The sequence below is a fragment of the Podarcis muralis genome, chromosome 10, assembly GCF_964188315.1.
Source record: "Podarcis muralis chromosome 10, rPodMur119.hap1.1, whole genome shotgun sequence".
Lineage (NCBI taxonomy): Eukaryota > Metazoa > Chordata > Lepidosauria > Squamata > Lacertidae > Podarcis > Podarcis muralis.
In genome coordinates, this window is record NC_135664.1 from 20,419,202 (window position 1) to 20,440,690 (window position 21,489).

At 42.1% G+C, this 21,489-nt stretch overlaps 1 protein-coding gene across 12 annotated transcripts in view; it reads left to right on the plus strand.

Moving 5' to 3' along the window:
- CADPS2 (calcium dependent secretion activator 2) overlaps positions 1-21,489 on the plus strand; it is a 346,118-nt gene that overhangs the window by 236,859 nt on the left and 87,770 nt on the right. For all 12 annotated transcript variants that reach the window (XM_077935837.1, XM_077935838.1, XM_077935841.1 and 9 more), the window contains exons 14-16: positions 12,198-12,299; positions 13,469-13,532; positions 15,359-15,482. In XM_077935837.1, the coding sequence (XP_077791963.1) occupies positions 12,198-12,299; positions 13,469-13,532; positions 15,359-15,482 (290 nt within the window). The remainder of the gene's footprint in view (positions 1-12,197; positions 12,300-13,468; positions 13,533-15,358; positions 15,483-21,489) is intronic.

Genomic DNA, 21,489 nt, shown 5'->3' on the forward strand with positions numbered 1-21,489 from the left:
CGCTGTATTTGTGAGGCATTATGAGTGTTTTAGAAATAAAAGAATAGAATGGCGTTGTAAAGAGAGGCTCCAGCTGGTATTAAGATACTGAAATAAGAGAAAAAGAAATGGGAAGAAAGGGAGAGAGAAGAAAGGTAAGTCAAGGACAGAAACAGTAGCTCTCACTCGGAATTTTGCTCACACACAGATAATAACATCCACTCAATTCATCTACAGCATTACAAAGGGGGAGAAAAGGAATTTCACAGACAAAGCAGGATAGGTCAGAGTTCTAGGCTGATATCTGTGATTATACATCGTGCAGTGTAATCCTATGTATGTTTTCTCAGAAGTAAGCTCCATGGAGCTCACTGAGGCTTCCTCCCAAGTAAGCACATGGAGGATTGCAGGTGTGGATCTTCTGCTGGCATCATGGAGTCACTGGGTTGGGCTCTGGCTCCACCCTGCTCATGAGGCAGAAGAAAAAACTCCTTGGGGAAATGGGCGGCTCCCAGTCAGGTTGTTTTGTTTTGTTTTTTGCTCCTGCCTAAACGATGCAGTCCTGTCATGATTGGCTCCTGCTTTTACTCAGGCTAGTTTTGCCCTTCTCCTTTGGAGTTTCCTTCTCCAAATCCTGAAGCCTTCCCAGAGAAGCCACTCTAGGACATCATGTGTTGATGGAAGTCATGGTTCCTGCCTTTGGCACCTACGGAGCGTGCTAAGAAGACCTGTGGGTGTCAGAGGCCACATCAACACTTCCTGTTGCTTCAGTTGGCCTGCTGCCTGCAAACCCTTTGCATGGCTGAGCATGGAACCACCTCAGCAGCCAGCGGCCTTCCGTGGTATAGACCTCCCGCAAGGCTAAACAGAAGCAGAAACACATGGAGGCTTCTGAAAGCATCTCCTGCAGCAGCAATTAGGTCACCACAAGGCCCTTCCCTTCCTCAGTGACCCACAGCAGACCCAGCCACTATTGGCAGTCCCTTGGGAAGGGATTCAGATGACAGCCACCCAATCCTGGCACAGGCTTTTCATTCCACCCCCCACCCCACCACCTCAGATGAGGATGAATTTGTGGGGTTTCTGGAGGCTTCTTCTTCTATCTCAATCCCCTAGGAAACCAACCTCTCTCCCAACACATCCAAGACCAGCGCCCACAGGGGGACCTCTTACCACCAGAAATTATTCAGCAAATTAAAGAAGCCATCCCCGAGGCTCCTCCTCCTGCGTTGTAACTGAAGAAGAGTAGTGGAGTGATGGTTTCATGCTAGAGGAACAGACCTCTGCCCACTTGTTCCAGGGTGCCCATTGTTGCAAGTCTTGAGCATCTCTCAGTCTGATGACCCTGTTATCCCAAAAGAGGCTAAAGTGCTACCAGAGCCACAAACTTCCACCAGATTTGTTCCAACCCCAACAGACAACAGGCAATTGAGGAAAATGGGATATCTCTCTCATATATATACTTGGCAAACTATACACTTGATTCGCCCACAGATTCCATCAACGGTGTCTCCGAAAAGTTTTACACATCACTTGGGAGGACAGGCAAACTAATAGTGTACTGGAAGAAGAAGCAAAGATCACCAGTGTTGAAGCAATGATTCTTCAACATCAACTTCGTTGGACTGGTCATGTTTTGCGGATGCCTGATGATCATCTTCCAAAGCAACTACTCTATTGCAAACTTAAAAATGGAAAGCGTAATGCTGGTGGTCAACAAAAGGGGTTTAAAGACTGTCTCAAGGCAAATCTTAAAAAATGTATAATCTACAACTGGGAAACACTGGCCTGCGAGCACTCCAATTGGAGAACAGCCTTTACCAAAGCTTTGAAGAAACTCGAACTCAGGATGCAAGGGAGAAACATGCTAAGAGGAAGGCACGCCACGATCAACTCCCGCCCAGAAACCTATGCCCCCACTGTGGAAGGACGTGTGGATCCAGAATTGGCCTCCACTGTCACTTACAGACTCATTGTTAAAATTGTGTTTATGGAAGACAGTCTTACTCAGCTATAAGTGATTTTCCACTGTACATATTTCAGGAGAATCCAACACCCAGGTAGATAGGCTAAGTCAAACCAAACTAGATCTAGGGGGAATAGATGCTGCATCATCTGATCTTCTCTCAGCTTCAAAACTGCTACGGGCTCTTCATGGTGGACCTCTTCATGAACTAGGCCACCCAGCAACTGCCAGAGTTCTTCTCACTTCCAGCAGATATTTGTAGGGTTGCCACTGGGATATCCCCTAGCACCTTTACAAGGCGCTATATGATTGATTTGCATTCATCTGCTGAGGCTTTCTTTAGGTGCAAGCCCTGCCACAGTAACCTAGTCTACAGTTGGGGTCCACCCTAACTGGATAAACTCTGGTAGATCCCAATCCAGTGACCCCCATGGTGCCAGTAAGAGATAGTACGGTTCGTACTCACCTCAACTGTAGAACTCTAATGGCATCATGAGGTCACTGGAGCCCACACCCTAACATGGACTACAACATGCCTCGTTTATTACTGCATGTTCTCATGCTCTTTGGGCAGCTGGTACTGTTAATGTATAAGGAGAAAGTGGGCTTTTACCATTTGTGACATCGATGACTGTTGGAGTTTGGCTGCAAAAATGAGGGAGAGCCTCCCATTTTCCCCGAAGAGTTTTTTCTCCTGCCTTGTGACCATGGTGGAGCCAGAACCCAATCCAGTGACCTCATGATTCCAATCAGAGATCTACACTTCAGGTGAGTACCAATCATACTTTTCCTAAGTCAGGCTTGATGAGGAGAAAGACATCATGTTGACAAAGACATCATGGAGACATAGGAGTCTTAAAGGCCCAATGGTGAAATGGTTTGGCTGTGCTAGATGAGCAGTGTGTTCTGTTCTTAAGAGGGCCATCGCATCCCTATTACCAGCTTGGCAAAGACCATATAAGGCATGTTGCCTTTCAGAAGCCGAGTACATAGGAGTGCCATGTTTCCACTTCATACAGCAGGTAATTAATGTTTGTTTTTAATGCCAGTTTTTCTCCCAGTGTGTGGTGGACAATCTTTTTGCATAAGATGCTATGAAGAAGCTCCCTGTATCTTCTCCCTGCCCTCTGTTTTAATTTTTCTGCCGCACTGTAGTCGTACATTAACTCTACAGCCACACTTCAAAAAAGACAAACTAAATTGCTCTTGCTAGCAGTGGCAGATAGCTTTTAAAAATTAAAATGGAGTACCTTGCAATAACGTGAGTGGTGCAAGGAAATGGAGCGATTGTTGTACCGCATTTGTCTGCAGTTGTTTTGAACCACAGCTTCCACATGCATAGGCAGATTCTCATCCTCTTTTATTTTACAAGTGTCTAAAGCTACTAGATGCTATACAGCAGTAATTGGAAAAAATCACATCGCCCTGACCTTAAGGCTTGCAATCGCAATGTTACAGACAGAGACGAGAATGTGGTGGGAGGGGGTCAAGATGAAAAACCAGGGAATATTTTAAGTTAAACTAACCAGATGAAAGACCAAGCATCTATTATGTATGAAGGGAATTGGGTCAAAAAAACAGACAAGTGGGTATGAGAATTGAATGAGAAAGAGACGACCAGTCTGGTGCCCAAAAGTGTAGAATCAGCCCCCACAAGTTCCAAGTGGAAAACAATATATGCGGTAAAAAACAAGGCAGAGGTTCAAGGCATAAATATCAGAGATAAAGCCTAACTGCTTGAGATGATAAGAGAACAGGCCCAAATTCAGGTAACGGAGTGGATAAATGTGTCATCCCTAGCCTTCAACTAGAATTGTATCTCTGGGACTTCCTTCTGCCTTGTTTCTAATTTGTCTTAAGTGATTACTTTGTCCTGGTAGCCAACCAGTACTTGATCTTTGAGGATCACCCTTTGAGAGTATTTGACTGATTTGATTCCTGTGAGATGGCATTCACCTTTATTATTTTACTATTCAGTCACTGTAGAATTGTGCCCCTGCAGTCCCATATTATTCAAGCATGTCAGGAAGATACCATGGGTGATAATAGCATGTCACAGAGAGATCCAGCAGAATCAAGAGGAACTGCCCACGCCCCCGCCCCCGCAGTAGTCACCCTCAAAGACTACCGATTGTGTTTTAGCCACAAAAGCAGGCCTGACACCAGACTGGAAAGATCCCAGATGACTCTACTTCATGCAAGAAATCCCGGAGTTGAGTTGCCACAATCTGCTGTAGGAGCAATCCAGAATGCGGCAGCTAGACTGGTGACTGGGAGTGGCCGCCGGGACCACATAACACCGGTTCTGAGAGATCTGCATTGGCTCCCAGTACGTTTCCGAGCACGATTCAAAGTGTTGGTGCTGACCTTTAAAGCCCTAAACGGCCTCGGTCCTGTATACCTGAAGGAGCATCTCCACCCCCATCGTTCAGCCCGGACACTGAGATCCAGCGCTGAGGGCCTTCTAGTGGTTCCCTCATTGCGAGAAGTGAGGCTACAGGGAACCAGACAGAGGTCCTTCTCGGTAGTGGCGCCCGCACTGTGGAACGCCCTCCCATCAGATGTCAAAGAGATAAACAACTGCCTGACATTCAGAAGACATCTTAAGGCAGCCCTGTTCAGGGAAGTTTTTAATATGTAATGCTGTATTGTTTTTAACACTTGATTGGAAGCCGCCCAGAGTGGCTGGGGAAACTCAGCCAGATGGGCGGGGTATAAATAATAAATTATTATTATTATTATTATAAAAGGAAGAGTTGGAGACTAGCCAGTGATTGTCTATGATAGTGGGATACAAAGATGAGGTCTTTCATAAAGGTCTCACAACCACTTCCTTTGAGGATACAGGGACACAGCCCTCCTGCAAGAAAGCATTTGTGATCACCACAGCACATCGGGCCAGCTCTTACCAACCAGGATGGACACAGGTCCAGTCCAGATGGTTGGCATCATCCCTCCAAGCAGCTTTCCACACCATCAAATTGAACAGTATGAAACTCATTAATCAAAACTGGAGAGCCCGATCCACAGATCAGCCCTTAATGTGGAGACCATGTCAGAATGATTAAAGGTGATTTTGTCAGTGTTCTGCAAAATTGTCACCACAAGATCACCAAGGGTTGATCTATAACCCCTTGCATTCTAGAATCTATCATAAGATAAAGGGACCCCTGACTGTTAAGTCCAGTCGCGGACGACTCTGGGGTTGCGGCGCTCATCTCTCTTTACAGGCCGAGGGAGCTGGCGTTTGTCCTCAGACAGCTTCCAGGTCATGTTGCCAGCATGACTAAGCTGCTTCTGGCAAACCAGAGCAGCGCACAGCAACGCCGTTTACCTTCCCGCCGGAGCGGTACCTATTTATTTACTTGCACTTTGACGTGCTTTTGAGCTGCTAGGTTGGCAGGAAGAATCTACCATACCTTCCCCAAAATAATTGTTGAATGACACTGCTAATGTAGTTTTGGCAGAAAAGCATAATTTTACTGCCATCGCTGCCGTAGACTAGGCCTGAAAATGGGCTCCCCCCTTCTTTTTTCATGATCATACATTTGCCACTGTTCACAGCTGCTGTTTCACCCTTCCGTTTTCCGTTTGATAGCCATTCCCCACCCTGTTCCATTCTTCCTCAGGTGAACTCAGCCAATGAAGGGCTTACATCATAGATGTCATGATGTTACAGAGGAAACCAGATATGGCTCCTCGTTGACATCACTAACTTGGCCAAATCATGTCCATGTAGGATGAAGACAGCGTACAGACCACAAAATGAACTCTTTGCAGCTCTCGTCCATCAGTGACTAAAATCTGCGAAAACAAGGCCTGTGATTTATAATGAGTTCTGGGAAATGTGCCCCTCCCTCTCAGCTCATGCCTTTCCTTGCATAGTGTTCCCAAGACAAAATCACTGTTTAGAGGTGCTAATGTTGCTCATCGCTGCTGGCCTTAGCCCTAGATTTATATATTTGAAATATGCATGCAGTGGGCTAATTATGTAAATAGACTATAGACGTGGCAATCTAAACAGTAGCAGTGGAGGTTAAGTGAAGGTACAAAATACAGAAAAGGAGCTATTGTTTTCTTCCTCATCATCTCATCTTGTATCTAGTTCTCATGCTGAGACTTCCCATTTTGTCCCTCTCTTTCTGAAATGATGTTGGTGGGAAATACATGAAGTGCAAAGTGACTTTTTCTCCCTGCTGAGAAGCAGGTTGAATTGACAGATGCCCGGCCTGCTTCCGAGGTTGGCGTCTCACTCCCTCTCTTTCATGGAAGCTGATGCACTGAACTTTCGTCAAACAGATAATCAAAGCGAATGCCATCTCACGGGAACCAAATCAAGCCTCTTACCACCAACGTTGTAGCTTCGTCCTTTATTGTTCTTAAAGTTTTCCTTTCTTGCGGGGGGCGGAATCTGCAAAAGATGAACTTTGTAAGATATTTCACAGGCTTTGGGAACACAAATGTCAGAACATGGAGACTTGCCTTTCCAGAGAAGAAGCTGGGCATCTTGTGAAGGCACTAAGCCATGGCAGAGCATGGTTTGTACCAGTGCTGTATCTGCCTTGCTGTTTAATAGGTTTGCAGCTGGAAGTATTTATTTTTACTGTTGCAATGTTTGCCAATGGACGCAGAGTCTTTAAAAAAAAGTCTCATTTCTCAATAGTTTGTGTCAGTGGCAGTTCTGAAGGAGGGACATTGGTGTATCTTGTTCTCTTCGTTGTTTTGCAGTCTCGAGTGTCTTGGAAACTCTAGTCTGCGCTGGTTTTCACTTTGCTTCCCATTGCCCCTTCAGTGAATTATTCTCTGTCCTGTGGGTCATTGGAGACTGCAGCAAAAAAAGAAAGGATGTCAGATTAATGTATTGGGGACTGTTTTCTATCAGTTGGTGTTTTGTAGCAGGGAAGATTAAGTCACTTAGCAATTTGCATTCCCTTTGATTTGTTACCTCTCCTGGTTGCAATGCACTGTTATTTTAAGTGTTGGTGATGATAACACAGGAATGGGGCGAACAACTTTCTCGGCTTAAATACTGTCCATATGCTGCCCACACGAAGTTCCTGTGCTTCTTTGAGAACTAGATTAGTACTAGGAAGAGGTCTTCCAGAAGGGAGGGAAAGGAAACAGTAGAAAAGCTTGGAGATACCCTTTAGATATTCGAAAGTAGGGCAAATCAACACCACTTGTGCTTGAGCTGTGGTAGAAATTTTTTTGCCAGGCCCAGAGATATCTGTATATCTTTGCAGATACAAAATTTGTGTGGTTGGCCCCAGCTGCTATCTCAAGTGCAGACTTTGGAGTCTAAGAAAACATAGCAGCATGTGATCCTCAGTGGCAAAGGAAAAGCTTTCTTCCTGAAAATCAGGAAGCAGAATTCAAGCTCACTTTACACCTGACTTTCAGCTCCTGTTTAATCTGCGCTTATGCTAAGGAAGCCTGCTGAAAAGCACTTTCTGGTGGAAGGAGGAAACGGGTGAGGTGGAAAATATGAAGGATTTAAGGTTCCTCGGGAAGCTGAATGCTAGTCATGACCTTAGACTCATTTTCGTGGCATTTTCTGGTGCAGTAGTATTTGAAAATATCCCCAGTCCATTGCTGGGTTCTTAATGCTTCTAGTTATGCCTCATTTTAAAATGTGAGGAGTGGCATTTAAACTCTGCAGTTTACACCTTTATTGAGGACCTAAAAGATGGAAAAAAGGAATGTAGTGAGAAGCTCTTGTTTTTTCAGCATTTCTCACAGCTGGAAGTATCCAGGTCAGACTGTGATCTCACCATGAATCGCTGCTATTCCAGAGAGGTGCACTTCCTTCCTTAGGGACTGTACCCTTTAAGAAGTAGAAAAGATATCACAGCAAGGGTCTCAAGACCTGCCTTACTGCCACCTCTCAGTGGAAAAATAATTTTAAATCTTTATTCCCTACAAGCTTAGACAAGGGAAGACAAATTGCCTTGTTCCTGATGGAGTTGTCTTTGTTTCAAACCATACACATTTTTGGGGGGTGCTGGGTATTGTTCACTTTTACTATTCTGAGGTACAGGTCACTGCATAGTCAGTGAAAATGGATCTAACAAGCTCTTTGAAAATCCTAGGTGTTGTCAGCAGAGTTTTGTACGACAGCAAAGTCAGGTAGAGACATGACGGGCTGTGAGCTCTCCCATGTGCATGGAGCGATTCTCCTCTTACGGCAGGTTAACAGATGGTGACATTATCCTGGCTCACCTTTCTCACTTGTCACTATCAGGACCCCTGGCGCTCTCCTGTCACACGTGTGACACGCTGCAGCGAAGTTTAACGTGACAGAAGTATTTCCTTTCTCGCTACAGAATGCAATTTCTCCTGACAGTCAAATCAGACAGAGGATTTTACCTGTATCTCAGCACGTTCCATCTGTCAGAACACCGAGGTAACGGTGTCGTGGCATTCACTGCAAGGGAGGAGTGAAGTTCCTTCTTCTTTCACATTGCATTTATGAAAGAAAAGAGTGATGTACACATCTTGGCGTTGTCTGATGAAATTGCTGTCCTTGAAATTTATCTTTAAAGATGAAAAGCACGTTGGGCTTCCTCACCTGACAGGTCACAAGTAGAATTTATTCAAGAGAAGAGAGGAGCCGGCTGTGTGCCTATTGGTGCAGCAAATCGTGTCATGACCAAGCGATCACGTTCAGTTCTTGAGAGCTAAAATGTCCAGCTAATATTTGCTTAAATCTCTCCTGATATTTTTGATAGTTAAGTTATAAAAAACACGGATGATATCAGCTATATGATACTCTTTTTTTTCACTGATATATGCTGCAGGAGAATACCTAGTTGTATCTTAGGTAAGGGTGTGTGCTGGAAAGGACTAACCTTGGCTTAGATCTCACTTTACAGGGACACAGGTGGCGCTGTGGTCTAAACCACTGGGCCTCTTAGGCTTGCCGATTGGAAGGTCGGCGGTTCGAATCTGTGTGATGGGGTGAGCTCCCGTTGCTCTGTCCCAGCTTCTGCCAACCCAGCAGTTCGAAAGCACACCAGTAAGAGTGTGTGCTGGAGAGGACTAACCTTGCTTTAGATCTCACTTTAGCCCCAGCAAGCATGGTGGAAGTTGTCCAGGGATAGTGGAAGTTGTCCAGGGAATGAAGAACAGGATTCAGAGGAAGGACCAAGTGGGTTAACAGAGGAGTTGTGAGGGGCCCAGTCTGGTTCTAAACCACTTCAGGGAGCAAAGAGTTAAACCTGTCCTTCCATGCTAGAGATCCGACACAGATTAGGGCCCATCTGCTGGCTTCTGTAAATAGATATACAAATATTTAAGGGCAAATCCCTCAATCTGTTCCTATCTACGTAACTTTAAACTACATTCATATTAGTGTGGAAATGGGAGGGAAGGTCAGATAGTACCTTTTTTCATATATAATATTGCACCCACACATGCAAAGTCCCATGAGGAATGGGGTCAGGGGAGAAAGAGAAAGAATTCAGGCAGAGAAAGAACATTGCACACAACTAATCTAATCTTGCTTTCTCCTGGCCATGATTTGTTCCAGGTGCTGCTCTCTTCTGCCAGGGCTTTTCCCTGGTAGTAGTGTTTGCATGTAATAATAATAATAATAATAATAATAATAATAATAATAATAATAATAATAATATATTATTTATACCCTGTCCATCTGACTGGGTTTCCCCAGCCATTCTAGGTGACTCCCAACAAAATGTGAAAAACATGACAAAACATCAAACATTAAAAACTTCCCTAAACAGGGCTGCCTTCAGATGTCTTCTAAAAGTCAGGTAGTTGTTTATTTCCTTGACATCTGATGGGAGGGCGTTCCACAGGGCAGTTGCCACTACCAAGAAGACCCTCTGCCTGGTTCCCTGTAACCTCACTTCTCGCAGGGAGGGAACCACCAGAAGGCCCTCGGAGCTGGACCTCAGTGTCCGGGCTGAACGATGGGGGTGGAAACACTGTGTCACCCTAAGCAATCAGAGATGGGATTGAGGTACAACAGGAGGTGTGCTTCTAGCTCTTGGAGTTGTACAGCAAAGGTAGGGAGTTTCTACCACTGTCAGAGACTCTTATCAGCCCTGTAGATAATATCTGCGCTTATTATGATCTTGCCACAGTGCAAGAGAAAGATGCAAATGACCAGAAATTAAGAGAGGATCTCTTGTTCTTGCTTTTTGGCATTTGAACTGACATTTCTAAATAGGCAAACGACATGTTGCCATGTGCTCTGGGCTACTCTAATCCATGAATGAAGGAGACAAAGGTTTTGTACCTTACACCATCTTCAGTTGTGTATTCTATGTGGCTGAAGGAATGGCTAGATGTTCAGATTTCTGCAAGCCTTTTGCTAACATTCTGTGTACTTCAATGAATCCCACCAGACTTCATCCTGAGACATACATTGAGACCCCCCCCCAATAATAGCCAAGAATAGCATTCCGCTACAAAAGGATGAATCCAAAGAACTGCAGGTGGCATGTGTTACTTTTGATGCTTATGTTGCATTCTCTGGTGTGCAACATGGACTTTCCAGGTGGGGTATACTCTGGGGATAAGGCATAAATCTGGCACACATTGCACCAAGCTATTAACTTTGAAAGTTGCCAATTGCAATTGAGCTCAAACTGACTAGTTTTATTTGAGTTCTCTGTTTGTAAGACAAAGTAGATCATGTGGACTGGTCTCTTTTTTTTGAATTCAGTGACCTAATAGTTATTATACACATGTGTACTTATGCTGTCATAGGTGAGCAGGCATTAAGGAATGTGGAAAAAGAAAGAAAGGGTACAACCCAAACCAAGAGAAGAAGACATGATGGGGAATTATGAAGGCCATGGTGCTATTCCATCAAATACCTGTAAATTCAGGTTGCTGAATTAAAGTTGATTTGGTGCTGTCGCGCAATAAACCCGCTTAAAATAAAATCACTTAACAATTGCACTAAGGAAAGCGATGGGGAATATGCCTGGGAAAGGATGGGACAGCAATTACTTGACATGACATTTTATAACCTGCTTGCAAACAAATGGAAATGGATGCTTGACAATTAGCCGGCGTTGCCAAATCTCCCTGCAGACTTTGTGTGGCAAATAAATCAGAATGATTTCATCTGAAAGTCACCTAAAGTTACCTTCTGTTCTGCACATGGACATCGTTAACAGGATTTGAGTCACAGGCCAATAATCCAGAGAAGGAAAAATGCATTACATATCTACTCTTGTGGACGGATCCAAACTGAACAGCAAAGTACTGAAAAAATGGGTCCAATATAATAATGTTCAGGTGGTCAGATTTGATTTGATTTGATTTCATAATTGAGTACTGTAAAGACATTTAACCACATCTCTAAATGGGCAAGGAGGGACTTGGACCTGTACAAAAGAAGGAAGACCTCACTGCCTTCTGCCCTGCTTAAACTTAAAAGGCAGGGATAGGGGACATGCGACTTTCTAGATATTGTTGGCCTACAACTCACATCATCTGAAGAATGGCCATGCTGGCTGGAGCTGATAGGAGTTGGAGTCCCAGCAACATCTGGAGGTTCCTCATCTCTAACTTAAACGAATGAGAGACTGGGACCAACCCTGAAGCAGTATCCCTAAGGAGAGCATGATAGTTGAACATTGTTTTCTTGGTGGCATCACCCTTGCTTTACCATCACATTAGGGAAATTGTGGAGTTTGGTATCAAAGTCAATATTGTGATGGAAGGGTGCTCAGAGAAGCCTTCTTTCGTAGCGTTTTCATGAACCGTTGCGAAATGTATATACGTTACAAAGCTGCCAGACATGTGGTCCATTAGGAACTAGGCTTTAAATTGAGCAGCTTCTAACCTCATTCCGCTCTACCTGTTTTGTCGTCTCTGTGGGCCACAATATTAGTGGCTCTTAACTGCTCACTGCTCTTTAAGTTCTGAACTGGACTCCTCTTCACACCTTGAAAATGTATTTTAATTATTTTCAATTGTTGCGTCCTCTATTATATGTACGTGACACAGTTAGCAGCTTATTTAATTTCACACTTCTGCTGCACCATTCCTCTCAAAGAGCTGTCTCGGTAGTGTATGACTTCTAAAAGGCTGTGTTATTGCCATCAGGGCTTTGTCCCCTTTACTCCTTTTGATGCTGAAGTGTTATGTGAAATTATAACTGGTAAACTCTAAGTGCCTATGTTTTCAAGGTGATGCATTAATGAATTAAGACACGATTACCACTGTTCTGTCCTTAAACTTACGATGCGTTTTTTAAAAAACCTGTACATTTCAGACCAGATGGAATTGGAACGGTAACCATTGAAGAGAAAGAAAAGTTTGAAGATATTAAGGAAAGGCTTACTTCTCTTTTGGAAAACCAGATTAGCCACTTCAGGTAAACATTTGCATACTGCAAGTTTGACATGCCTATTGCTATGAGGAAAGAAGGAGATGGTGAATTAGGGTTTAGATCCTGGTGCAATCTTAAATTTGAATGCCGTTCAGTTTTTATAAACCAACCAAGGCCTTTGAAGAGGAATATCACTCTTCCCGTGAGTTGGTTTTTTAAAGAATCAGACATTTACTCTACCTAATGTTGCAAGCTGCATGTGAATTTTGCCCATTCTGTACCAATTTATGCCGGTCATGCAAACAGATCAGAGACTTGCAAGCATGGATAGTGCAGACCAAAAATATATAGCACAAATGACCCCTCCTTTAAAAAAATATAACTTTCTCACTTAACACTGATTTTGCCTATCAGGCATTGCTATTTGTCCTTGGTGGAGAGCGAATTGTTTACACTAGGCATGTCATAGCGATTTGGAATGTGAAATGCAACTTTACAACCAGTAGCGTTTCTGTATATCTTAACATATTTTATATGGTAACAAGAGAAAGGACAGGGCAAAAAATCATGCAGATAATCTAAGAATATTTGGGCAAGAAAATGCAATACCTTTGTTATTAGAAGCTGAGGATGTAGAAGTTTATTAAGGCTGCAATCCTGTACTCCTTTATCTGGAAGCAGGTCCCATAAACCTTAATGTAGCCTGCTTATTTCTAAGTAATTCTGTGTGGGATTGCACTGCTAACCTGTTAATCTTGTTGATTTAAACCCCTATGAAATCTCAAACAATACTAGTAATTGGGGTAGTACACATTTTACTTCTGACCCAGTTCCATCTTGAAGCCATCCAGATAGAAATGAAGACCCTTAAACTTTGCACACCCACATTAAAAGCATCCATGAATAAAAGTGTTTGGAGATCATGCCTAAATGATTGGCAGGAGAGAGTCAATTATACCACTCAGGACAGGAAATTGTACAACTTTGGGGTTCTGTCCCTCGTGCCCACCCACCTATGCCCCCAAAGGAGCACATACTTTTCTAAATAATTTTAAAAGAAATATATACAAATATTCTTGTCACACAGAGGTACAACTTTAGCTTAGATTCCTTCAATTCGGGGGGTTGGACTAGACTAGATGATTCTTGGGGTCCCTTCCAACTGTACAGTTCTATGATTCTAATAAAGGGTCTATCTTTTGTCTATCTTTAAGGTATTGTTTCCCTTTTGGGCGTCCAGAAGGAGCGTTAAAAGCTACACTTTCATTACTCGAAAGGGTACGTTCTGAGTTTCATTTAAGTTTTTCCAGTACGTGTGTATTTTTTAGAAATTGACCAAAGTGTACACATTACAAACTTTGGTATTATTTCCAAAATGTTAATCCCCCCCCCGGGGGGGGCAGACACCTATTTAGTACCGAATCAGTTGAGTAGAACATGACTTTAAATATTTTTAGATTCTTTTAAATCAGTCATGGGATTCATATCTTTAGAATTCTCTCACATAGCAATATACTTTATGGAGGAATTCTCCATGGAAATAAGTCTTTCATGCTCATAAAATGTAATCCCTAAAAATGTAAGTAAAAGTCTGTTGGATCAGTCTACAGGTTGACCTAGTTCAGTATAAGGCTATCAGTGGCGACTATCCATGATAACCCGTGTTTAAGGAAATTTGCCTTTACTGCATACTGCTTTAAATACCTTCCATTGCTAGACTCTTCAAGAAATCTTAGGAAGCTCATGAACGATATCCAGAGAGCTAAATTCAGACCTAGGAGGCATGAGTTCAAACAGAGGTACCACAGGTGGTGCTGTGGTCTGAACCACTGAGCCTCTTGATCTTGCCGATCAGAAGGTTGGCAGTACGAATCCCTGCAATGGGGTAAGCTCCCATTGCTCTGTCCCAGCTTCTGCCAACCTAGCAGTTCGAAAGCTTACCAGTGCAAGTAGATAAATAGGTACCACTGTGGCAGGAAGGTAAATGGCATTTCTGTGGGCTCTGGTTTCTGTCATGGTGTTCTGTTGTGCCAGAAGTGGTTTCGTCATGCTGTCCACATGACCTGGAAAGTTGTCTGTGGACAAATGCTGGCTCCCTTGGCCTGAAAGCGAGATGAGCGCCACACCCCATAGTAGCCTTTGACTGGACTTAACCATCCAGAAGTCCTTTACCAATTTGAATAAAATATTGGCTGATTGTCTTGCCTTAGCCGCACCTACTCTTTTGTGGCCTGTTTCAACCCAATACCAGTCTCCGGTATCATTCTTGTGGTCTTCCCTTCACCTGCCACCACCATTATTTTCCTGTGCCGGCAATGAGGTATTTTTCTTATTGGAATTTGTGTGGTAGGGCAAATCCAGATTTAAGTAAAGAAAAAGTATGGACTGGCATTTTGATGATGACGACATCATGCAGATGCCATGAAAACTTCTGAGTAGGAGCAGCACCCTATTCCACAATAGAGTTTTTTGGATTTGATATCCCGCCTTTCACTCCCTTTAAGGAGTCTCAAAGCGGCTAACAATCTCCTTTCCCTTCCTCCCTCACAACAAACACTCTGTGAGGTGAGTGAGGCTGAGAGACTTCAGAGAAGTGTGACTAGCCCAAGGTCACCCAGCAGCTGCATGTGGAGGAGCAGGGAAGCGAACCCGGTTCACCAGATTACGAGTCCACTGCTCTTAACCACTACACCACATAAACTTCCATGTGAAAGCTCCCTACAAGTGCTGTAGATGAACTCAAGCCAATTGATGTTTTCTCATCCTTTCCCCTGCCCCCAATCTTTAATGTAAAGATAGTTTGACCTTATGAACGGCTATAAATATTACAAGATAATATGTATGTTAAGTACTGTGTAAACACTTGTTTTAGCCTTGTGTTTCATTTAGAAATGGTGTCTGCAGGTGGGCAAGTCTATGTTACGGGCTAAATGGCTGCTTTTCACTCAAATCTGCAGAGATTAATAGCTAAGTCGATTAGCGACTTCCTTTTCTTTCAGTCTCTAATTGCCAGCAAATCTAAAACAACTATTAGTATATGTTGAAACCTTTTCTCTTGGGGGGTTATGGTAATGTGTCTAACTCAAGCACTGTCTTTGACGCAGGTTTTAATGAAAGATATTGCCACTCCCATACCAGCGGAAGAAGTGAAGAAAGTGGTTAGAAAATGTCTGGAGAAAGCAGCCTTGATCAATTACACTCGGCTTACAGATTATGCCAAAACAGAAGGTTAGTACAGCGATCAGCTAGCTACCAGAGTGGCTGCAAAAGCTATCGGCGCCTATTAACTGAATATATTTTGTGAGCAGCCTTTTCTCTTTCCTGAGCAAAACCTGTACCACAGCAAGGGGAAATATCTCATTAAAATCTCAGCTGGTGAACTACTGAGCTTTTTCCTATTCATGGCTTTAATATACCTCCTGGGACCGCGCTTGAATGAATGATCTTTGCTTTGTGCTGAAGTTCTCCTTTGTCCTTTATTTTAAGGGCAGTTTTGTGTGTCGCATAACTGGCCCAAATCAACCCATTCTAGAGGGTACTTTCTTGCCCAGTTTTAACATTTGAACTTAGTTGCATAAGGAAGAGACATTGAGCATTCCAGAGCCATTGAATATAGCCCCTTACCTAGCTCCAATTCCCGGGTTGCCCCTTGTTTATTAATGAACCGTTAAGAATACACATAATGAAATCCATCTCGAGCCCTCAGCCAATGGGCTCACTTACTTGTGAAGCTAGAGAAAGCCTTCTTCCAATAGGAGAGAGTGGACTTTTTTGAAATTTCCCTTTTGTGTGAGTAGTGTTTTAACCCCCTGGGGTGGGGCAGGGTGTCTCAGATGATAAATAATCATTTAAATCTTGAATAGAAACCAGATACATTTATATAGCATATAATAAAGGGGCTTGCAACATCAAGAATTGTTGGTGAATAATAATAATAATAATAATGATGATGATGATGATGATGATGATGATGATGATAATTTATTACTTATACCCCACCCATCTGGCCAGGCCTCCCCAGTCACTCTGAGCGGCTCCCAACAGCATATTAAAACATGATAAAACATTAAACATTTTTTTAAAAATCCCTAAACAGGGCTGCCTTCAGATCGTCTTCTTTATATGCAACAAGACTTGCAAAGGAACACAGGATGATACAGATATTCATCTGTACATTTTTTCGCTGCCAGATTTCCACCATCTCTATGGTTAAATGGGAAAATGATAGATTTCTGACTTGATAATCAATTTGATAATCAGTTGGGGCTTGAGCTCCCCAAGACCATTTCCAGAAATGTTGACAATTGTAAACATGTACTTTATTGTCTATTTCACATTGCTTTATATTTCCACATTGCCTAAGGTGCTGTGGTGTGGTTTTTTTTTTTATTCCACCATCACCTATAATCTTTAAGAAGAAATCGGAAACATGATGGAGTTGTAATGGGTTATTTTGCAAAGCAAAGTATGGAACATATGAAGCTGTGTCACACCGAATCAGATTGTTGGTCATCTCCATCTCAGCCTACCCCATCTCAGTGCTCTTCAAATGTTATTGGACTCCAACTCCCATCAGCCCCAGTCAGCCCCTGACGATGGTCAGGGATGATGGATGCTGTAGTTTACAACCATTGTGTGTGTGTGTGTGTGTGTGTGTACCAATATTGTTCCAATTACAGCCCCATTATAACAATCCCAATTTTATCCAATTAATGCCATTTATTCAAATGTCAAATTATACAATTTAATTAAACTGGGGCCCCTGCATGCTAGAATTGATGAGTTCATTCTTCTATATTTTTTCTGTGTTCCAAATTGTTAATAATTTTCATTCCATCCAGATGTAAGAATCTCCTATATAACAGCTACTATCTTGTGATTTCAACTTGTGTTGGTATAATAGGTAATTTATAAAGTTTTAAGCGAAGAACTTCAGCTGTAATCCTCATTCTTTCCTGCGTGTGACAATTTCCCCCATGATGTTTTCCCATCCATATATGGGTGCTGTATCCTTTACTCCTGCAACTGTTGATGGTTCCTGTCATGTCTTGGGAGAAGCTGTTATCTCACAGTTTCCAAAAGTCACTGCATCGCTTCGTCCCGTGATTTGCCTTCCAATAAACAAGCCACCTTTGCCATTTTTCCAGTCTAGGAAGAACGGTCTGAATCCAGACTGCAGTTACTTAATCCAAAAACTTCTGTTCTCACAGCTGGTAGAATCTTTTCCTTCCTGCTGCTGATTTATGCCCATTTATCCTTATCTCATACACATTCCTTTGTGGATAATGGAGGTTACGGAAGATTTTGCTCTATATTTTCAAAGCACAGCATTTCTTCGCCCCTTCCCTCTCGGCTCCTTTCTCTCAAACATGCAGTTCCAATTTTGTTAAATTCCACATTATACAGTAGTACCTCAGTTTTTGAACGTAATCCGTTCTGGAAGACTGTTCGACTTCCAAAACATTAAAAAAACCAAGACGCAAAGGGCGATCTGCAATTTCAATGGAGACAATTGGGGGGGGGGGACTCAGCGGAAGCCGTTTGACTTCCAAAAAGCGTTCAAAAACAGAAGCAATTACTTCTGGGAACGTTCTGCATCCGAGACGCTCAAAAACCGAGGTACCACTTTATTCCAATTTCTTCCATCCTGACTTGTGCAGATATTTTAAAATAAAACTTGCATTCTGGGGCAGAGGGTTGCCATATCATGAATGTAGAGAAAAACCGTAAGTAAGCAAACCTTGGGCTCCCTCCCCGTATTGTCTCTTTCACCTAATGAAATCCGCTCTCAATCCAAACCTTTCACATCCTTGTAGCTGGGTTGTATTTGCGGTTTCTTATCTCATCGTCTCTGACACGCACCTGTAGTTTACTTCAATTAAAGTCCAATTAGCAGGATAACCTGTGCTTCCAGGAATGGGATTGGGGGGGGTCGCGGCAGCCAGAGTGCTCTATGCACCCAGTGTCTTTGCCTGTCCTCACATTCCATGGGGAAGCGAGTGCCAGACTTCTAGGCAAACTTCAGATGGGAGCCTGATTCTTCTTCCAACTGAAGAGGAATGCAGATAATGAAATTCCCCCATCAATATCTGATTATCTCCATCTCGCTCGCTCTCCCTCCTGTTATGTTGAGAGAGTCTCCATTCTTGGCGGAGGTAATTTGCAACGTCTTCATACTAAGCATAACAATAACATGAGTTGTTTAAAATTCATAATTTGGTGGAGGCCATTGTATAGATTATTATGTTTCTAATCACATGCTCAGTATATTCTGCAACAGTTTATTTTTAGCCTGGCTGAAATTGTAGTCACAAATAATACCAAAAGCAGGGGAGAGGAATGGTGCCGGTTGTATTTAACAATTCGTTTTAACTTATTTTCCCGTCTCTTCACCATCACTGACAAACATGAGTTAGCCAATCTCTTGAGTGATTAACCAAAAAAATAAAGCCATCTCATCACTATAGCAACCAATATTATATCATGGGAATAACAACATGAAAGCACCTCAGTAACCAGTTTATCATAATTAATTAAGATATCATGTTGTGTTTAAATGAAGGAGGATATATGTGGATCTTTCTGAAAATGAGAAAGATACCTTTTCACCTTCAGCTAGCATCCTATGCATGCTTGCAGCAGGGGGCTCTTGCTGTTCAATTATCTAGAGTTTTTAACAAGCTTGTTTGGCATAATTGGTGTAAAAATAGAAAGTTTCTAAAAGGCGGCACCCAAGCTGGGCTGAGAGTCAAGCAAAGTAATCTTAGTGTGGAGCTCATTGTTTACAGGTGATATAAATATGTCATTCCTTAGATCCTCTGAAACTTTACAGAAATGTGAAAAAGGAGTCACATTACAAAGTACAATGTATTTTTTTATTTTATTTTTTGTCGTGGGGACTAGGTATGAAAGCTCACAGACCAGGGCATGAGCTGCAGCCAAGTATATCTGAGTGCCTGAGTGGAAGACTGGTGGGGCGGAGGCAGGATCCTATATGTGCCCCCCTTGAGTTGTGGGGAAGAAAAGCATGAACAGAATTAGTTCTTGAAGGAAACAGGAATTCCATATTTACACGCCCAGGGAAAAAAAGGCCATATAACTGGCTCAGATTATTGCGTTTAAGTGATTTGAGTCAACAGTGTAAAGTACAAAAACCTAAATGGAAACAAAAGATAAGTGAGGCCTAACTCTCTCTTTAATTAAAGGTTTCTTTCATACAGTAAATAACAACAAAAATATCACATTATTTAATCCAGAAACATGGGAAGACTTGAGATTGGTAGTGTTAATAAATTCCCACATTCAGCTTCTGGAATCATGAGTGAGGGAGAAAAATGTCTCTCTTTCCACTATCCCCACATGTTGCTCGCTGTCCCACTGTCTAGTTTTTTCTCTAAACAGCTCCAAATACTGTATCCTTTCATATGGATATGCATATGGAACTTTCATATGGAGTGCATATGGAACTATGCATTGCAATTCCTTTTCAAAGTGAACATGCCCATAGGGCCTAATTTTTCAGTTCCAAAATTTTACAAACAGAATCCTGTTTTTACAGAGATTTCTGTACAGGCATTTCTTCTTTTCCTCAAACATTTATTAACTGTAAGCTTGTCTATAAACATGGGGTCCCATGTTTTTCTCCTTCACTGGCCAAGAGTTAGCCAACAAGCTGATTTCCATGCTTTAGCCAGTGAAGCGCATGCTATTGTTAACATGTTCACAACTAACACAACACGTTCCTTTCAAACTTGCCCCTTTATTGCTCCCAGTAACATTGCTGGGGAATTAATTTGCCTCACATACCATAATTATATCCTTGATACCTTTTACAATAATAAGTCACTATTGTTTTTCCTCTCTTAGATCTCCAATACATATTGGATATATTTTGACACGTTTTTGCTATTCTCATAAGCATTAAGTACCAGTATTCTTCCAAAATATTTTCAATTTTCTTCTGTCATTGAAAGACTGAATTCTGTCACATGCTTTTATCCCCAAGACACTCCTTTGAGTTGTATCCAGGAGTATTCTATAGATTTTTGATGTCAAACCTTTTGTTATATCAGCTTTTTCATAAGATGTCAGTGGTCTCTTTATGTTCACAAAGGCCCTTTGAGACTATTTTTTTTTTGTAGTAAGTAACAATAAGTGAAATATTAATAATAATATACCCTGTAGTTATTTGGAAATAGTTTCTAATTTGTAGATACAGTGGTACCTCGCAAGACGAATGCCTCGCAAGACGGAAAACTCGCAAAACGAAAGGGTTTTTGGTTTTTTGAGTTGCTTCGCAAGACGATTTTCCCTATGGGCTTGCTTCGCAAGACGGAAACGTCTTGCAAATTTGTTTCCTTTTTCTTAACACCGTTAATACAGTTGCGACTTGACTTCGAGGAGCAACTCATAGAACGCGGTGTGGTAGCCTTTTTTGAGGTTTTTAAAGACTTTGGTGATTTTTGAAGCTTTTCCAAAGCTTTCCCGACACCGTGCTTCGCAAAACCCGCAAGACGAAAAAACTCGCGGAACGAATTTATTTCGTCTTGCGAGGCACCACCGTAACAGGAAAGGATAGCTGTAGACAGTGATTTCTTTATCTGGATTGATGATGCAGATTTCAGTCAGGGCAGGGGTGAAGTTTTGCAGCCCTGCAGAATTGCTATCAGAAATACAACAAATCAACACAAGCAAAACTATGTGAATTTGCTTAGTATGTATAATTCATTCAAGTTGCACAATCCAGTTTTTCTTGGCATACAATGTCAGGATATGTTTTTAATTCAGAGTACCCACAGTCATCAAATACTACCATTTTCTTAGCAAAATAGATACCATACCTGACGGACGGCCTACAGAAGTTTGGTTGACCCAGTATCAGTTCAGTTGGTTGCTGGTGTCAATGGAATGTTTAAAAACGTTGATCTTTTTCTCTGATTTACATCTGCAGTACATTTACTCCAATCATTATTTTTGGTTGTTAAAAAACATCCAATTATTAATCGCAGAAAATGGGTTTTCTTGTTGGTAACAGAGCATATTTCATAGAAGTTAACAAAAACACTGTTCAGGCTTTTCCATATGAAGAAATATAATGCCCATTATAGGATAGAAAATAAAGTCACAGACATCATTTATTTTCTTGCTGATCCCATATAAAAATTATGTTGTGAACTTGATTATCGGGATGAATTTGTTGTCTTTTTAACAGGATGTTAAAGAGCTTGCATATTTT